Source organism: Pygoscelis adeliae, unplaced genomic scaffold (genome assembly GCF_000699105.1).
Source record: "Pygoscelis adeliae isolate BGI_AS28 unplaced genomic scaffold, ASM69910v1 Scaffold85, whole genome shotgun sequence".
Taxonomy (NCBI): domain Eukaryota; kingdom Metazoa; phylum Chordata; class Aves; order Sphenisciformes; family Spheniscidae; genus Pygoscelis; species Pygoscelis adeliae.
Genome location: NW_008824900.1, coordinates 5,986,385 through 6,005,167, shown reverse-complemented (window position 1 = coordinate 6,005,167; position 18,783 = coordinate 5,986,385). Strand labels below are relative to the sequence as shown.

General features: G+C 36.1%; 1 protein-coding gene across 2 annotated transcripts in view; it reads left to right on the top strand.

Moving 5' to 3' along the window:
• The window catches only part of SHISA9 (shisa family member 9), a 194,943-nt gene that overhangs the window by 6,859 nt on the left and 169,301 nt on the right, over positions 1–18,783 (top strand). For both annotated transcript variants that reach the window (XM_009324756.1, XM_009324755.1), the window contains exon 2: positions 1,066–1,193. In XM_009324756.1, coding sequence (XP_009323031.1) covers positions 1,066–1,193 — 128 coding nt within the window. The remainder of the gene's footprint in view (positions 1–1,065; positions 1,194–18,783) is intronic.

The window sequence follows — 18,783 nt, the reverse complement described above, 5'->3', positions numbered from 1 at the left end:
AATCCTGCTCCTACAGAAGTCAGTTCTAAAACTCCATAGCCTAGAATCACAAGCAGAGTTAGATGTTGCTATGCTGAGAGTTTCAGAGCTCACAACTTAGTCACTAACTCTGGATCCACAAGGCTGATACAGGTGTGTGTGCTTATCTGTATGCCTAAGAATGGAGTTACAGTCAGCAGTAACAGAGTTAAAACAGTTTTCACTCGGCGGTGAAACTAGTCCTTAGAAAATGCACCAGAGTGGGATGAATCTGTCTCTCTTTCAGACATAGTTACTGCCTGCAGCTCTGCAGAAAAAGTCCACAACCAGCATCAGGTTGGGCCTGGCCTAACTGTTAGGAATCCTTTTGCTTGCTCCCTCTTTGCTAGCATAAAGCTTTCATCCTATTTCTGAGCGGGCTTCAAAGCAGCAAGGAGTGTTCCTGTGCAAGCTTTGCTCCATCTTAATGACTAGGACACTCATAGAATTTAGAAAAGATATTTTTGATTTCCCCTTCTGGATGGGAAAAGCTTAAATCCCTGATCATGAAGAGTGCTATGCCTACTGGATTTCTACATGAAAATCAGGTGACCTTTCAACTTTGGTGACATTTTTGAATGAAAATGGCCAAGACCACTGCGTTGTGTGGTGCTCTGTGCAAATGCATGTGTGCGAATTTACTTTGACAGGCCCTGCTGGTAATCTGGGTGTGAAGATAACTAGTTTGTGAAAGCTATAGACAGGGGCTAGGTGCTGAGGTGCTCAGCTTAACCAAGATGGCAGTGTTACTGAGCACATGCAATGGCAGAACTCTACAAGTCTCACCAAGCTTAAATTATGTTCCTACAAAGCCAAGACAGCTAAAGAACTTAATGTGTTTCTGTGTATTACTGCTAGCACACTGTCTAAGACAATCTAAAAAGAGCCTTAAGTGCAAAGTCCCACAATGAATCTGATTCCCTGATTTTTCCTGTGAATGGAGCTGGTTTCTCCCACAGACATTATGACGGACTGCATCTCAAACTAAAAAAACCTTGGAATATATTGGTAATACCTTGGTTCATTTTGATTTTGTTTGGTTTTCAGGGCTCTTGCTGATGTTATGCGACCTCAAGGTCCTTGTACAACAGATCATATGGAAAGAGATCTAAACATTGTAGTACATGTGCAACATTATGAAAACATGGAGACGAGACCTCCTCCAAATAATTTACGTAAGTTGCATTATAATTTTATCAATATCTGGAATGCTGGCACTAAAATGAGCATCATGAAACAAATATTGCTGGATGTCAAATGAGGATCACATGGGTTCTTGCAAATTAGAAATATTCTTTATTTCAAAATTAGAAATATTTAGGATTTCCTAGTGCAAATAGTGCAACACTAAGAGAAAGCCATTTTGAATAGAAAAATCAGTTATTATATTAATTTTTAATTAGTTGTCTTGGTTGACTGGTATTGGTTTTGTATCTTTGTCTCCTTCTATCTGGTGTTTTTGCTCAGCTCATCAAGCTATGCCTTATTCTATGTTTTGTTATACCGAAATACAAATAGTTAAGCTTACAGCAAGATTTAACAAGCTATTTCATATGGCTGGAACATCCAATAAGAAAGCAGTCTCATTAAACTGTTACATCATCTCCACTAGTAAAATAGTTAAATACTTTCCTGGAGAGCATCAAGTTGTATGTGGTTTTTACTTCTCTTTTTTTTTCTCTCTGAGGGAAAGGTGAGAGAAAGATTATTATTTTAAGTTTTAAATAATATTTTCATTCTGTATCTGCTATTAAGTGTTTATGTTAGTGAAGGCAAGGAAAAAGTGCACTTTGGAGCTTCAGAGGAAATATGGTGACATTTCAAGCGGTTCTGAAGTCCTAGGCAACTTATTTTGCAGTCTTGTATTAGACCACAGTATAGATCTTTCTCATGCTCAGATACATTTTCCTTTTGTGGTGAACAGTTCCACTGCAATTTTTATTTGCATATATATTTATGTATTTTATATTAATCGAGATCTTAAATATATAAGTATACATGTATAAAAATCATAGATAATATATCTACAAATTCAAGTTCAATATATTTATAAAAGAAAAGGGTATCATTTGGGAAGGTTTAGATTGTTAGGCAGTGGATGGCTTTATTCTGTGCTGTAGATCAATGTAGCTGTGCATTTTACTGCAAATATACTTTTACTGCATTGGTATTTGGATTCTGAACCATTTAAAGTATATGCACTAGCCTTTTTCTTATCTTTCTGTAACTATAGAAAGCAAAAAATTTGCTTATATTTGGACAAAGAATGGGTTTTATTTGGACTGCACAGTGTAGTTATTGTGAGATTTTACTGCTTGCTTTGGGGGAAGGGTGTAAAAACAATGGGAGAAAGAGCAGATTCATATGCTGCATGCACTCCTGATATTGTTTTGTGGTAGAGGCTGACTGCGATTTCTTATGTGCATGGTTACAGAGTAATAGGAGACCTATTAAGGAGACCTTTATTACAGAGTAATAAAGCTGTGACCTCTAATAAAGACACCACATATAGTGAAGTGTGACACCTACTTTGTCTGCACTGCTCTCCAGCAAAGCACTTCCACCTGGGCCTGTGCAGTTCTACACTGCAGAGGGGGAAGTACATACATACTGCAGCATTACATCCCTAATTGTATAAAAACACACCACTTCTGGAAGGGAACTTATGCTTCTCTCTCAATCAAAGGTGCTCTAGCCCCCTGGAGCTGAGAAGGTTTAAGGAGGGTGGGAATATGCACTATGTCTCTTTGCTCTGTGTATTAGCTCTTTGCTGATCTCTGATCCTTCCTGTGACCATGTTTTCAAGAAGAAAGATGCCAAATGGTAATAAAGTTAGGGTACAATCTTTATTTTCTCTCATATGTGAAATGTTTATTCAGAATCCCAGTTAATGAAGGAGCCAGAAAGTAAAGAGATTCTTACTGCATTGATTGTATCTAGATTTTTGTAATCATCACACTGAGATATTTTGCTTAAAACTCTTTGTATACTACAATATATGACATAACACAGCAGGTCTTTAAACTCATTGTTGCTTGGATTTGAATTCAGATTTAAGCCTTGCTTCTATAAACTCTTTCATATAAATGCAACTCAGAGCCACATAGTTATTGCATCAAGGAAATAAAAAAAAGATACATTTAATAGTACCTTAGGATCTTGGCTTATGATGACCCCAGACATCCATACCACCTCTCTCTCAGAATTTGGCCCTCTGGCACAGATGGAAGAATTATATGTGAAACAGCTCTCGCACCACTGCAATTTATGACATAGAAGCACTACTGCTACTTTGGAGCTATCTTAATCCATTGGGTAATGAATAGGGGCAGTCCCAAGACTGCTTCACATGCCGCTCAGGCATTTCTGCTACCGATGGTTTTTGCTACAGATGGAAAACTGAGAAGCAAGCAGCTACGATGGTAACTGTTTCAGTCTTTAATCAACTTTATGGATTAAGTCAATCATTTTAGATTGTTCAATGCAGACCTTCAAGTGGTGAAATTACTCAAGGCATTCTATAACTGGTATTACATATGCTTACTTCATAGCAAGTAAATCATTATTCTATATTTGTTGCCATTATATTCCCTCATAAACTCATCTAAAACATGACTAAATGACCTACTAGAATTAGCCAGACCATCACAAATGATTAAAGTCTTTTGAGAGCATGTGCATTTATGGTGCAGAAAAAAATCTTTATAAAGAAAAATTATTAAGACAAAATTTCCAAGTCCAGTATCTTAGCAATTCGAAATTTTATAGTGGAGTGGATACAAAAGTGGATATTACTTGCAGAAACTTTGGCAGTGCAGCGTTACCTACTACTAGTGCTGCAAAAGTGACTGGCTTTTTTGGGTATTTTTACAAGCAAATAAACCAGAGTGAATTACAGCTTTCGTAGAAATTCTATTCCAGATCTTTACTTATACAGAGAAAATGAAATGGTACAAAATTATAGCATCAGACACTTTGATGTGTGTCTTTTTTAAGTTTTTAAATTTTCTTTTCTAAGTTACCACTTTCTATCTACTAGCCATCTCAAAAATTTGAGACTGATGTACTTTTCACATTGGTCCATAGATATGGAGAGGGCAGGAGGAATTTCTTAGGTATTATGTACCCCTTCTGTACTGTGTCTTTCAGAATACCGAAGACAAACTATTGAAGGCCAAACATTATTAAAAATGTTCTAATTTGAATGTTCATTTGCTCTTTCTGCCCTCTTGAAAAGCATTTTGCTGATGCTGCCAACCCATTCTGAAAGTGTTTTATGAAGGGAAGCTCTGTCAAAATGACAAACTTTGCATGATCTCTGACACTGAAAATGAGTGTGTTTTTGTTTCTGGACTGCTTGTTACCAGAGGACAAAGATTTTCCAAGTCGCCTGCAGATAGCACAGCTATTTGCCAAAACTAGCCATCCAATGGAAGGCCAAAAGTAGAGATCTCTTTTCAGCATCTTGCAGTTTACTCAGTTTCTTGTCCCTTCTTTTCTGATATTCAGAAAAGTACAGCCATATTGGAGGTTCCGGAAAAACATTTTTTTTTTTCTTTGCCCATTTGAATCCAGACAACCTAGATGCTTTTTAGTAAAAGCTATTTTGTCCTTAGTGGTTGTTAGTTATCATAATTTTCTTCCAGAACTGTGCTTTACTTAGGATTACTTTTCTGTTATTTCCCTTCATTCATACACATTAGAATGTAGTGGTGTTTTGTAAACAAACAGCAGATATCTACCAAGAATCACAGCATTCAAGTTTTCTAACATGGAATGTTAAATAAAATAAAATGAAAAAAAAAGAGGACATTTAAAAGTTATATTAAAAACATAAAACCAAAAGCAAACCTTCCTGCAGAATTTGAGTTGTTTTGTTCATCTCTGACTTTCACGAATCTTAAGAAAGCAGCAACATTCAAGATTTTCTTTCTTCTTCTCTTTTTTCTTTCTACTTATTGTGTTAGAAGTAAGCAATTTATTTAACTTGTCGGGATTATAACAGTGGTGCAACGGGTGTTAGGAGGCTTTGTAGCTACAGCCTTATTTCTGAAATGTGATTACTGCTATTATTTCTAATTCATAATCTATGACAGCAGAGTGAAACAAATACTTAAGTTAGTGCTATCCACAGTCACTTTTCCTAATGATCAGTAAAAGCTCCGTTACTCTCTCCTCAGTAATAACTAGCCTTGCACTAGTATATTTAAAGCATTTATGCAGACTCCCAAGATAAAGGTGGGAAGCCAATTCTAGATTATGGAGGTTTTAAGATGAAAAATGCTAGCTTTTAGTTAGTTTGACATGTATGGGTTATTTCTTCATTTTGAATTTAACATTAAAAAAAAAAAGTTAATTGTAGACACACTACTTAAAGAAGGAAGTGTTGCACTGTATCAAATGGCCAATTTTAATACCGGCCAAGGATTTGCAGCACATGTGATTAAAATTACTTTTTCTCTTCTTAAAAATATGCAAGGGAATAATGTGTTTGCTGCTGCATTTGATTGTCAGTTGTCCTGGATACGTACTGACTACAAATGCTAATGCTGAAAACAAAGCTAAGACATTTCTGTAACTGGTGCCTTATAATAAGTTAACTTTTGTTATTTCTTTCTTTCTGTGTTGAGACAGTAAGCATTTAAATAGGAGGGTATTTTTTTGAAGTTCTCGCATATTAGAATAAGCGTTCTGTATTGTGTATTCCTGTGCTTTCTCCCATTTCTGTAAATAGAAGCTTAGCCTCTGTTTTCCAGTGAGTGAAATTGTCGCTAGTTTGACACTGTGAAAATACAGTTAGAATTTGCAGGAATTTTTTGCAGTCTCTTTCATCCCTAGTGCATATGCTTTTCATTGTTGTTGTTGAATACAGTGGTCTTTGGCAAACCAATTATTTTTATGTTTAACATACATAAACATGTTTATATCAGATGATTCATTGTATTGCATTGCCTAAGCATAAGTCCTACTGTTGCTCACTGGAAATAAGCATACAGGCATATTAAGAAACTTTAGTAAAGAGAAGTACTATTCTTTGAAATGCAAAGCTCTTGAAATACATAAAACATGATAACTAATTTACTTACACAGTAACTGTTGGCCAATGAATTGCATAATATTGAAGAAGCAGTCATTGAGAACGTGCAGGTATTACTGTAACAATATGCTTCTGGTGATACGGGCCTTGAAACTCTACTAAAAACCTCGTTCAGACAGAGGGCTGCAAAATCCAGAGGACTGAGCAAGTAACTATGTTTGGCCTTGTTGGTGTCTAGGTTGCTTGATTACAGTAAAATGCCTTTTTTTAGGCCTGGCTATATGCATGGGTCTAGCCCAGAGGAATTGCACTATGTTCATAAACTTTACTTGGCTGTTTGCTCCTCACTTAAAAGGACAAAGTACAGTCAGAAAAGCTGAGCTGTATAGACAGGGCTCCAGCCATGTTTTATGAGTGAAAAGATGGACAATACTAAGTTTTCAGCCAAGAAAAAGATAGTTTTAGCACAGTGACAGAAGGAGAAGTGAAGAAGTACTGCTGATGGAGTGCTCCGAGACAGTAAAGAATGAGGGAGAATAAAATGGCTAGCTTAACTGGAGGACGTAATTAGTTCGCAAGAAACTACAGTGCTGTGACAGAGGGAAGGGACTGTAGTCAGTAAGTATTGGGAATTTGTTTCCATTTAAAGCCTTAGTCTTCACTGCCAGTATGCAAAAACTCATTACTGGGGTTTCTATGATCTATCCAGGAAGCACCTTAACACTATTCCAAAAACTCTGATAATTTAGATTAAATTCCTGAGCTAAAAACTAGTAGACTTAAGTTAACCCCGGGAGAGGGCTACTTATTACATTTTGATTGTAATATACAAATAAGGAGGACAAATTCCACATTTAAATTATACACTTTACAAAACTAATAATCCAAGAAAAATCGCACACTAACATCACCATCCGTGTCAAAAGAAATATTGTATTTTTTAAATATAATTTCTGTTTGAGGTTAAAAGCTGCAAGCTGCTTTGTCACAGCTATCTTGAGACCACTTTTTAAACCACTTTAAATTAATTTCTAGATACTGACTTCAATTGAAATTATGCTACCAGTAGAACTTCAAAGCATTAGCAAATTGGTGATAGAATTTTTGTTAATATAATTACAGCTATAGCAATGCATTCCAGAGCTCCAAAGCTTCCATGATGGAAACAAAATTTCCCATATAAACTTAGAGCCTGAAGATGCATTTCTCTTGCAACTCAGTCAGTCACTGTAAGTCAGTAATGTTTAATCAGTTCTGAATGTGTGTTTAGCCACACAATCATTAATAGAAAAGATGTTTCTAATTTACATTCAGATTTTAATTCAGATGCATGATGCTGATTTATGAGAAGATGCTATGAAACTTCTTGAAACACCACTGAGTATTTTCAAGGAAGTTAATTACAACCTGAGAATGAGAGCTTCTGAGTTTGTTTAGGAAAGACAAAAAGTAAAACAAATGAAATATCTCACTTGTCATTGACTGTTGTACATTTCATCAATTAATTTTTTTTTTTAAAAAGGATGATTTTGAAAATGTTAATATATATTATACACAATAGCTTTTTCTTAATAACTACACCAGTCTTCACCAAGGGTAATATGTCAGAACTCTAGCAATGCTCCTACCACACAATTAATTCCATGCCTTTGGAATCATCCTGTTGGCTTAATCTGGCAAGTGAAAAAAAAAGCTAAACCAAATGGTAAACACAAAATTTTGCATGAACAAGGACTGAGGGATTGCATCCTGGGTCTATAATCAACTAAAACTGTGAACTTATCATTATGTATGTTCGGTGGGTCTCTTCGTTATTCTAAAATATTTCTTGTTAGATATGATTTTACTGGAAACACTATGAGAACGTTATGCATCCTACCTGCAGTTTTAGTCAGTGTGTTTTGAACCACACTGGGTAGGTCTTCATAAGCTCTGCTCCATATAACCAATTCTATTAGGACTGAACAATGAAGTTTTTGCTCTTTCTTCATTGTACAATAAGAACAATTAGATTAGATTACTGCCTTGCATCCTATCATTTACTTCTAGTCAGCTTTTAATTCAGATAAATTTGACATATCTTAATAAAAATATTCACCAATGTAAAATGCATTTGGGAGAAATACAGTTAATCACTGACATTATCCTTAGCAGCAATAATTAACATTATGGTAATAAAAATTATTTAGAACACATTTTTACACTTTATAATGTAGTTTAAAAAGATGAATAATTATTTAATAAAACAAAAATTATTGTCATAACAGAAGAGAGCATTGTTGTACTAGACTATTGTATAGGCAGCTTTGAGTCACACAACAGCAGACTTGAAAAGCACATAAAAAAGGATGAGACTCATTTTGCTGTCATTGGGGTGCAGATTAAAGTACTTTGAAATGCTGCCCAATAGTACAGGGATGTATTTAGCATCTACAAGATGAAAAGTTCAATATCTATCCGCGGTTTGGCTTTGGAAAACAGTTATGTCTTTCCCTTGTGATTCCACTTTTCCTTCCGTACTATCAGCATAATTATTTAATAAGGGTTTAGTTCCACAGGTGTTTGTTATTAGGTGTTGATATGTCATCAAATACTCACCTGAAAACAAAGGCAATACTTAGAAGAATAAGCATCCTCTACTGTTTTTGCACTTTGCAATCTAAGTTTTACTTATTAAATTTTATTAATGAGGTGCTATTCCTCTTATATACTACTCAATTTAATATCTAAAATAGTATTTTGTCTTCGGACAGGTACACTGAATAATAGTATTCTCAATGTTGAGTAACTTCCAGTACAAAATATTCCCACTATTAACCACAACTGTCAGCAAGATCAGTCATCAATGCTTCATGCCTGTTGCAATCTTTCACGTCACTGGGATTCTTGATGTCAAAAACTGGTATAGGAAACAATGCCAAACTAATAGGAATCATGTTTTGAAAAAAAACCCAACCAACAGCACAACCTTTTTATGATTATGTTCTGCCAGATTTTAGCTCCTTAAAATGAAGAGGATAGAGATTGAGATAACTTTTTTTTAAATATGGCATGAGTCACCTCATTGAAAGACAAACAAAAAGTACCTTTTGCTTTCACTGTTGGTTTGCCAACATCATCGCACAGACAAACTACACTTGCCTTTTCCATGCCAAAACAATATCGTTTAACTGTCGACTTACAGCTTAATCATCTCTCTAAATCCATTAACTCCCACCCTCATATTTTGTCTCAAAAATCATAATTTGTAACACAAATGATAAAAACAAAAATTCATTAATACATCAGTTTCTGTCCATGCTTTCAGGCGCAAGCATTAACTATTGCAAACTGATATATCCACAGCTAAACATATACACTTTTTATCACTCTGGCTGTGTGAAACTTTGATACTATATTTTAGATGTTAAAATGCTCTTATCAGAAATGTAACATTCTGTAATATTACTTCCCTCTTCATTTTTTAATCAGTCATACCGACTTTGCCAAGCAGAATCAGTACAGTGGTTACAAAATAAAGTAGAAGAGGTTGGCTGCATACATTAAAAAGCTTATGAATACACATCCCAGTATTACGAGGCAATTGTGATATGCTATTTAGTAAGAGATATTTTCACAAATTTCAATCTACAGTTTCAATCATAAATGATTTTCAGTACCTTTGTTCTATGTTCTCTGCTTTATTTCATAACTTTCCTTGAAATGTACACATCGGCTCTGACTCCAGTTTTATTATCATAAGATAAAGTCAAGAATGGAACTGAGTGTGTTTAATATTTATGAAATAGCTTTGTTGTTGATTTTTATAATAGAAAAAATGGTTGAAAAAATCTCTGGAACCATGACACAAAACTACAATGATAATCATTCCCAGATGATTACAATGTGGATTTTAATGTTTTCTTAGGTATAATAATAAATTAATCTTTAATTTTTATATTTAAATAGCTTCTGAGAACCCTTCAGTAACATATTTTTGGTTTTAACTCCTACATTTAAGAAACATGTCTGTGCACCCAAGCTTAAGGCTATAACTATATTTCTGTATCCGTAATGAATTTGTAACATAATCCAAAATAATCCAATTGTCTTTTACCATCCACTCCTTACCAATTAAAGGAAATGCACATTTGATAAATAGTTATTTATACACATACACGAGGATACACAAAAGAGAGTGCGCATGACAAAATTCAGACACTACTGGAGTTAGCAATTTGTTTAGCTGGAAGTGTCCACAATAAACTGTCTCAAACACAGATCTGTTTTTTACCCTGAAAAGTTTGTTCTCACTGCGTTAGTTCACCTTTTACACTCTACAGCACTAGCCAGGAAAAAAACACAGCTTTTCCCATGTAGACAGTTGCTTTTCCAGGGCAAATGTGATCATTCCTTATCACTTTTGAACAGCTTTATTGTTTTCTCTTGACATATTCTCCATGCATACTAAACCTTGCGCTTCCTATTGCTGTCTCTTCTGCTGCCTGTAACAAGCTGGTCCTTCATGACTACAAATACTGCTTGATGATGCTAGTTTTTGTTGTTTTAGAAAGTCTGTGGTCAGCCATTCAGGACAACATGTGAAAGAATACCACAACATAGAAAAGTATGGCAAATGTCTACTAGCATTTCATCTTATCAACGGGGCACTAAAGATTAACTACGTTTAGCCATAAATTACAAAATGGTAGTGGATGCGATTCAGAGGTGGGGGTAGGCACAGTCTGTGAGCCTTGCAAAAAAAGTAGGATTTTGACAGTGTTTACAGTAATGGCTAGTTTAGGCCAATTAGATGAAATTCTGATTGCTCAAAAGTCATAGTAAAGCATTCACTGTCTTCAATGGCTCAAGGATTTTACCCAGGAGCACTACAACTCACGTAGGACCTCATATATATCTTATTGAGGGGCGTTATGTTTTTGTTATTTGTGGGGATTGAGGGCACGGACTCTGGTAGGCATGCAACCAAAGACCCTTTATTACGGTGTAACTCCTCCTTTTATACAAAACTCAAGTGGTTCACGCGCTCTCAGCAGCTCACTGATAGGTTACGGGCTTGTGTTCACGCGCGTCTATGCTCTAGCAGATTGGCTGGTTCTTCTGATCACGCGACATGCCTTCCTGGCCTTCATCCTGTTTACTCCTCTTCAGCAGCTCATTACTTCTTCCTTTGTCCTCTGGCCACGTGCCTTCTCATGCCTCAAGGGCACAAGGCTCAGTCGTTGTCGTGGAGCTGCCTATCCCCACAGTTATTAATCTTGAATAAGGAGAGAGATAAAGGGATATGCAGGAAGTTTATTGTATGGCTTCACAAAAAAACCTTATATGGCTTAAAGAATTCAGTGTTGGAGAAGGAAAAATGCATGTTCATTGCCAAGAGTAATAAAAGCTAGTCAGGAGAAGTGCAGTGAAAACTACCAAATAATTTACCAAATTAAATCCTCCTGAGAAGTGTTTTGAGAAGCCAGGAGGCTAGAAGTAGTTTCCAGCTAGATGTACTTTCCATTTTTGTTCTGATTTCAGGAAAGTTTGGGAGTCTGCAAATGAGGAAAATGTCTGTGCCCTTGGCACACAGGAGAAAGGGAACCTTTCGTGCTCTTCTTCCACGCTCCTCCCCTTTGGCAGCACAGCTGCTGTAGTTGAACAACTGTTGTCACCCCCAGTATGTAGAACATGCCTCTTGGAGGGCTTGTGCGGATACTGAATTCTCAACCACTGAACCCTGGCACAAAATAGAATTGCAGGTGGCAGCTTTCACTTACGTAAATGGTCTAAAATTTCTCTGGAACCTTACGTGAGTAGAGAACTGAGCACAGTGGAGATTTGTTTCACTGAGGCCCTTCCAAGTATGGAGGGATCCAAGTCAGCACGTTTGCAAGGAGGTAGTTGGCCAAGAAGAAATTAACTGGTCTGCTAGTCTGGCCAGGGGGGTTTGGCCTGGGTAAAACAATGTGCTTATGTAATTCGGAAGCAAATTAATAGATGAAATCTTGAGCATCCCTGTTTTAAAAAGAATGAGGCCTACCAACAGTATTTTATAAACAGATTCCAAAATGGAAAAGTAGTCCTTTCAGCATCATGCTCAACCAGGAGTTAAACTAAGGAAGCTGATGGTGGTTTATATGTTTTTGCTCTTTCTTTTATACATCTGAGGGCCCAAAGGTGTTGCTGTGCAACATGCTCTCTGGAATTCCTTTCCTGCTGGGGGCTGGGCTAAGAATCAGGAATGCAGTTATTTCCTAAAAGCTTTGCTCTACCTCATCAAATGACTAACTCTAGTTTAAAGAATATATTATGCATTTATAATAATGGATTGAACTATTTCTCATTTTTTCCAAAGCTGGAAGGTTGAAGAACTACATTTCTCCTATAGTAATCCAGATTCTTGTTAAAGTTTCAAGTTCTGAACTTGAAACTGTGAGGAAACGTTCCTTATCCTTTATCAAAAACAAACCTGACCACCATTTTGATTAGAACAGTTTCAGATTTCTAGTCATAGCTCTGTGGTTAAATTGCCATTAAATGCTTTACTTAGTTAAATTAACTCCTAGAAGAATGTTTTAACCAAAATCATTTACATTTATGATTGATTTCTTCTTTCCCATCATTTAACGCTTTATTTTTCTTTGGTTCTTGCTTTTCCTCCTTGCTTAAGGACATCCACTTAAGAAAAGAGGTGTGTGAAAAGAAATAGTTTCTCTTGGAAATAATTGGCCCAGCAAAAATCTTCAAGAAACAACAGAAAATCAGAAAAAAAGCATGCACTCTGTGGGATAAGACATTTGCAGAAGGTATTTGCATAGACATTTAACTAGAATAAAGATCTCTTTAAGAGTTATAATGAGCAAAATTCACTTATAACAGCCATCTCCTCATTCTCTTTGGGGTTTATCTTGTGTCTGCAAGTTCTTGCATCAAAGCCAGGAAACTAAAATTTTACCTTGGGAGCCCAGTATACTATTCCTTAACCATGCAAAGGTATGGTTGTGATGATAGAGAGGTCAGGAGCTAAGCCTGGATAAAAATGTTTGTAGCAAAAGCAGTAACAATTACCAGAAACTTCTGAATCTTGAAGAATATTAAAAGTAAAATTATTTATGCTTCTTTGAAGATGTCCACATTTTAGCAGATATATTGTAGAGGATAAGTATATAAAATACAATTTATAATATGAGGGTAGCTCTTTCTCTGACTTGTTCATTATATTAATAATTTAATGCTCGCATCTAAGAATTACCTAACTCACTAATTCTTTTTCTGACTGTGATCCTACATCTCTTATAGAGAGGTCTAAATAATGATATGCAAATAGATTAGGCTTATTTCCTCTCAGAGTAAGCAAATTACCATAGAGAAAAAAACACCAGTGCTGCAGGATTCTTTTCAAGTGCATACAAATGACACACTTTATAATATGATCTTGCATTGTCATAATTAGCATTTTAGAGCCATTAACATTTACTTGTGAAAATCTGGTTTGAAATATTTATTTGCAAGCTACACCTTATTTCCTAAATGACACCATTTCCACCATTTCTACAAATACAGAGACATAGATGAAGATGTCTCTGGAACCAGAGACACAGAGCTAGAGTTATGCTGCAAACTGTGAATCACCTATCTGCTCTATGCATAGGAAAAGATTTTCAAATTTTGTAAGCGTCAAAATCACCCAAACACTTTTAGAAAGGAGGACAAGTAGTCCATGAAAATCTGGTCTCTGTAACTTAGTGCTTTACTCTGCTGAAATTGTCCACTGGAATAACTAGTGTTCCCCTTTCCTCTTTACCCACCTCTCATGTCTCTTCATCAGGAAGAGAAAGAATCGTGCTTCTCCACTCCAACCCCTCTGCATCTCAATAACCCATATGCGTACCTCAGGTTCCTCTTGTGTTTCTTGATTTTGTCTGGACAAAGAATAATATTCTCTGGCTTTTTCAGAGTTATCCATTCTGGTATAGATATGCTGACTGATCAGCAAACAGAACAAACCAAGCAAACATCTACAGAGTTTGTACTTCAGCCTTTTGTCTCCATTCAGCCATTTGTTTTCCTAACAGCTGTAGATACATCTCATCCTTGAAATCTCAATAGCACCAGAAGGGGCAAATGGGTTAAAAGTTACTAGAGGGAGTAACAGATAGCTAGACAGAAAAAATTAGATTAGCATTGTTCTCTTTTAAGAACAATAAATCTAGAGTTATTTACTGAGTGCAATAACATGCTACAGGGCATTGTTAGCATGAAATTTGGATCAATAAATCAAGTATTGAGATGCTGCTCTGAGAGTCATCAAATAGGGAGATCTAGTCATCAAAGGTTGGGAATGCCAGGAAAACAAGAAAAGAAGGATAGAATAATCTATGGCACATCCCCTTCCCTGTGGATCAAAGAAGTTATCTATCAGGATGATGCCTGGTTTGTAGTGTCTAAAATAATTGTGTAGGAAAGCCTGAAGGGAGTTGAGATATGTCAGGAGATCAGATCATAGAGGAAAATACAAGCTCAAAACTTGGCAGATGATTTATTAATTGCTAATTATTCTTATTTCTACTTCACACGATATTAAGTGTATGTTAGAAGCTTCCAATTGGAAAATCCACACAATAGTTAATGCAGTTCAAAAGCGGCATTAATCCTCCTTTATGGCTTGCAACACTCTTGGGAAAGAAGATATTGCACAGCTTCAAGGATGGAAAGTCTCTGATGTTAAGCAATCTGAGGCTAACTAGCAGATTACGAAGGGAGAATTCCTAAGTGCTATTTCCCTGTGTGAAATCTGTGTATGTAGAGGTGGATTTACTTTCCCCATGTACCTGTAGCCTATATAGAGTTTGAGATCAGTGCACACTGGAAGTTGGTGAGCATGAACTAGTAACTTTAAGAATACTCTTCTCATATAGTTACTGACAAGTCTTTTCAGCTTTGAAGGAATTAACACAACAGGAATAATTTTATCTTAATTGTCATCCCAGTAAATTAAAACTAGAACATATGCATGTCATAGTCCAACATCACAGGCATGACTGAATCCTGGCAGTCAGTATGTCATGATCAATACTCTATCATCTGAAGAATCCTTTTGAATATTCTCATAGTAACTTGCAGCCACGGATTTCACTAAATTTGACCTGTGTGAGGTAATTGCAAGTGATATGCAGACTGTTTGCTTTGTCTTGTGGATTTGATATCCGTGACAGCTCCTAACTGTCATACTCACCAGCTTTCCTCTGATTAAGACATGGAGTGCTTTTTTACATCGTACACAGGACTAAAACAGGTACACGCTTCCTCTTACGTTGAAACAGTTCCTGACACCCCCTCCATATAAAAAATGGTGAGGCCTTACAGCTGGAGCTATGTCCACATAAAGCAAACCTGAGCTTTTTTTCAGCCTGACTGCATGCAAGCTGAGTGCCTCTGAGCATGAGATTATCTTTGTGCTTCATATTCTAGAAGGCTGTTGCAGAAGCTAGTGCAGAGCTGGCTGTAGTCCAGCAATACAACATTATCATATTTATGGCTAGATACCTACAACCGGATAGTGTAGATTGCTGCTGCCACAGCTGCCTGAAGTTGTATCCGCTGCTATCACTACCAGTCAGAGCAAACTAGGTTTAGCAAACTACAGTATACAATATCAGCAAGTCTGGCAGATTGAATTCTCGAATGAGGATCAGCATAGCCTTAACATAAAGAAATACCAAGTGAAAAGGTAACTTGCTCAGAGCGGATGTAGTGAACGTATGGGATGAGAGAAACTGTCAAAGAAAGATGACAATGAAGAGCTCACTTCACAAGAAAGATGTCAGAAAGCACATAGAGAGAGTGGGCTCTATTTAAAACGCTCCAGAGATTCTTTTTTCAAAAAGGATTCCAAATTTCAGAACTAGGTAGTGTGCAACACCTGGAGCTGCCTACATAGCTCACTGAACTTTCAGAACAGAGAGGTGTGTCTGCAGAACAGTCATTACCCCCATGAGTAAATTTACCTGGACTGACCGTTTGGCACTGTATCAATTTAACTCGTTTGGTAGATGTTTGGATGATAACCATATTATGTTTTTCTTTTTAAGCCACAAATAAATAATATTAGAAAGAGGCTAAGCAAAAAAAAGCCTGAAAACCAAACTCATTTTGCAACAATAGTAATAATAACTTAATGATTTACCCAGCTGTGACTCAAAAGCAGGCCAGGCAAAGTCTCATTCTCCACACCCCGAGGAGTATCTAGCGGATGATACCATTATTTCAGCTCAATCTCTCTCTCACTTGATCTCTTTCTCACCCATCAAAGTTTTTCTTGCCTTCATGTTTGCGATTCTGCTTCTCTGTGCCTGACAGTTGTAATGAAGATATGCTACAGTTAGTGACAAGGCAAGTATTCTGGAAAAATTCTGCCAGAAGAGATGAAATGAAAGAGCCAATACCTGACATCGGTTTCTGGAAGTGATCACCAATATATAAATTTATGTCATGCTCTATAACTTATAGAAAAAAAAAAGTATTTTTTAAAGGTCATCATTAATTAAAAAATAAATGAAGACACTTATAAATGCATGGAAGAAAATAACTCACTGTTAAAGTGTCATCGCAGCATAAGGATCCATAAAGGTGATACGGTAAAAGACGGTATATGTTTGTCTCAGTTTCAACACCAACTCTAGCTGAAAAAGTGTTACGAATTTTTAAAATCTTGAAGTTGTGCTACTTGGCTTAGAATAACAAATGTGGGGTTTTTTAAACAAATAAATGTGTTTTCTTACACACTTTAACATTCTTATCACCTCAAGATACTGCAACTCTATATATGTTCTATGACAGAATATGGCATTCCTCTTCTGTCCCCATCAAATTTCTGAATTTAGCCTACTTATGTACAAAGCACGTGTAAGCTGCCACAGTATACATAGCAATGTACATTATAGATATACCCCCACATGTGCTATGTAATATGTAACATGTATAGCACATATTATTCTCAGTGCACCATTGACATTGGATCAAAAGGGTAAATGGAGAGTAACATAATGCATTTTTTCCTCAGCTGTGTAAGCAATCCTCATTTTGCTATCACTTCGCCTTCAGTAATTAGCAGGGGAAGAATATGTTTGTTATTAATAAACCTTTATATGAATATATAAACAAAAAGTGCCTTCTGAGAGATGCATTTTCTAATATTATCCATAGTTACTATTACAAGATTCCCTGAACTAACTCATTGCACATTCTGAAGCAAACAAATGTATTTTAGCAGCGGCAGCATGATCTTTTCACCCATAATTTACAATGCTTTATAATTATGGTAAAGATTAACTCTACAGGCACAGAAAAGTCAAGAAATTTGTGTCTTCGGATCTTAGGAATTAGTGCAAAATAATGTGAAAGTTACAATAGCATACTGATCCTGATATAAAACTGGGGAAAGTCAGGTATTGTCTTTCATTGTCTTTCACAGTCTTTGAATTCCACCCACTATGTTTTAAATAAATACGCTTGAGATGCGACATTATAATTTCTATCAGCAAAATACTGTAATAATTTCAGAAATATAATACAATAAACACTATCATTGTTTACATAATCAAGATACTCCCATCTCATAATCCAGGGATGCTTGTAACAATCTGTTGTATCACTTACATTAATATTATTACCTACCCTGGGTACACTGAGATGTAATTTAAAACAGAAACAACAGAGTATTGGGGATAAGGAAATGCTGATCAAGACCTTCAGGATTTCTAGAGGTCACAAACACCCTGGCAGTCTGCCAGGATCATAGTTGCTGACTAGAGAACACTTTCCAGTTTCCCTGCAACTCCAGGTTAATAGAGTTATTAAAATAAACACTTTGAAAAAATTAAGCATTGGTACTAACCAGGAACTCATTTTGCGGGCAGAATGGGAGAACCCTAAGTTTTCTAATATCTATAATGCTTCAAATAAGTGTATTAAAATATTAAAAAATGTAAAATGACTACCCAGGCTAATTTATTAATTTTTATGCAATTCACTAAAGAAATTAGCTTAGTTAGCACTAGTGGTTCAAAAATCAGATATAAAATCTGAATGTACAAAAAACCTCCTTCCATTGAAGTGGACGTAGGCATTGACAAAAACATACTGTCGTGAAAAAAAAAAGCCTTAAGGGACTAGATGGTGATTAAATAGAACATGGAGCTTGTCACATCCGGATCCTCAGTTTAAATACAGTCATAGCGAGTATAACAGTGGCGAGTTTGTAAGTTTGCAGCCTAAACTATCTGTTGTTAGATTTCTAATCCTTTGAGCATTAAATATTCTGGAAAGAAACGAGTTTGACAGTTTCTTATAGTGTCAGTAACCTGTTCTCTTAAGCAGACAGACTTGCTAAAAACAGAGGTGAGAGTGTTTATTAGCAAATGTTTAATTTATGAACACATTTGGTGTTACAGAAGAAAAATAAAGGTCTTTTAAACAGAAGCATGTTAGCTTTATTGATTGACTGAATTTTGGGTGGAATCGTTACTTGGGGGAACTAATTCTGTGACAGACTGACAGAATAACTGGGCTATCTGGTAAGGTGGTGTGTCTGCTTTCTCTTCTCTCTCACTGTTGTTACAACATGCTTTGGGCTAAAGCAATCTCAGTGGTATTTAAGTTCCCTCGCTGTGGGAAAAGAAAAGGGAAAAGCGAATGGGCAAAACTCTGATCCACCAGCAATGTGCTCACATTGGCCAACCTCC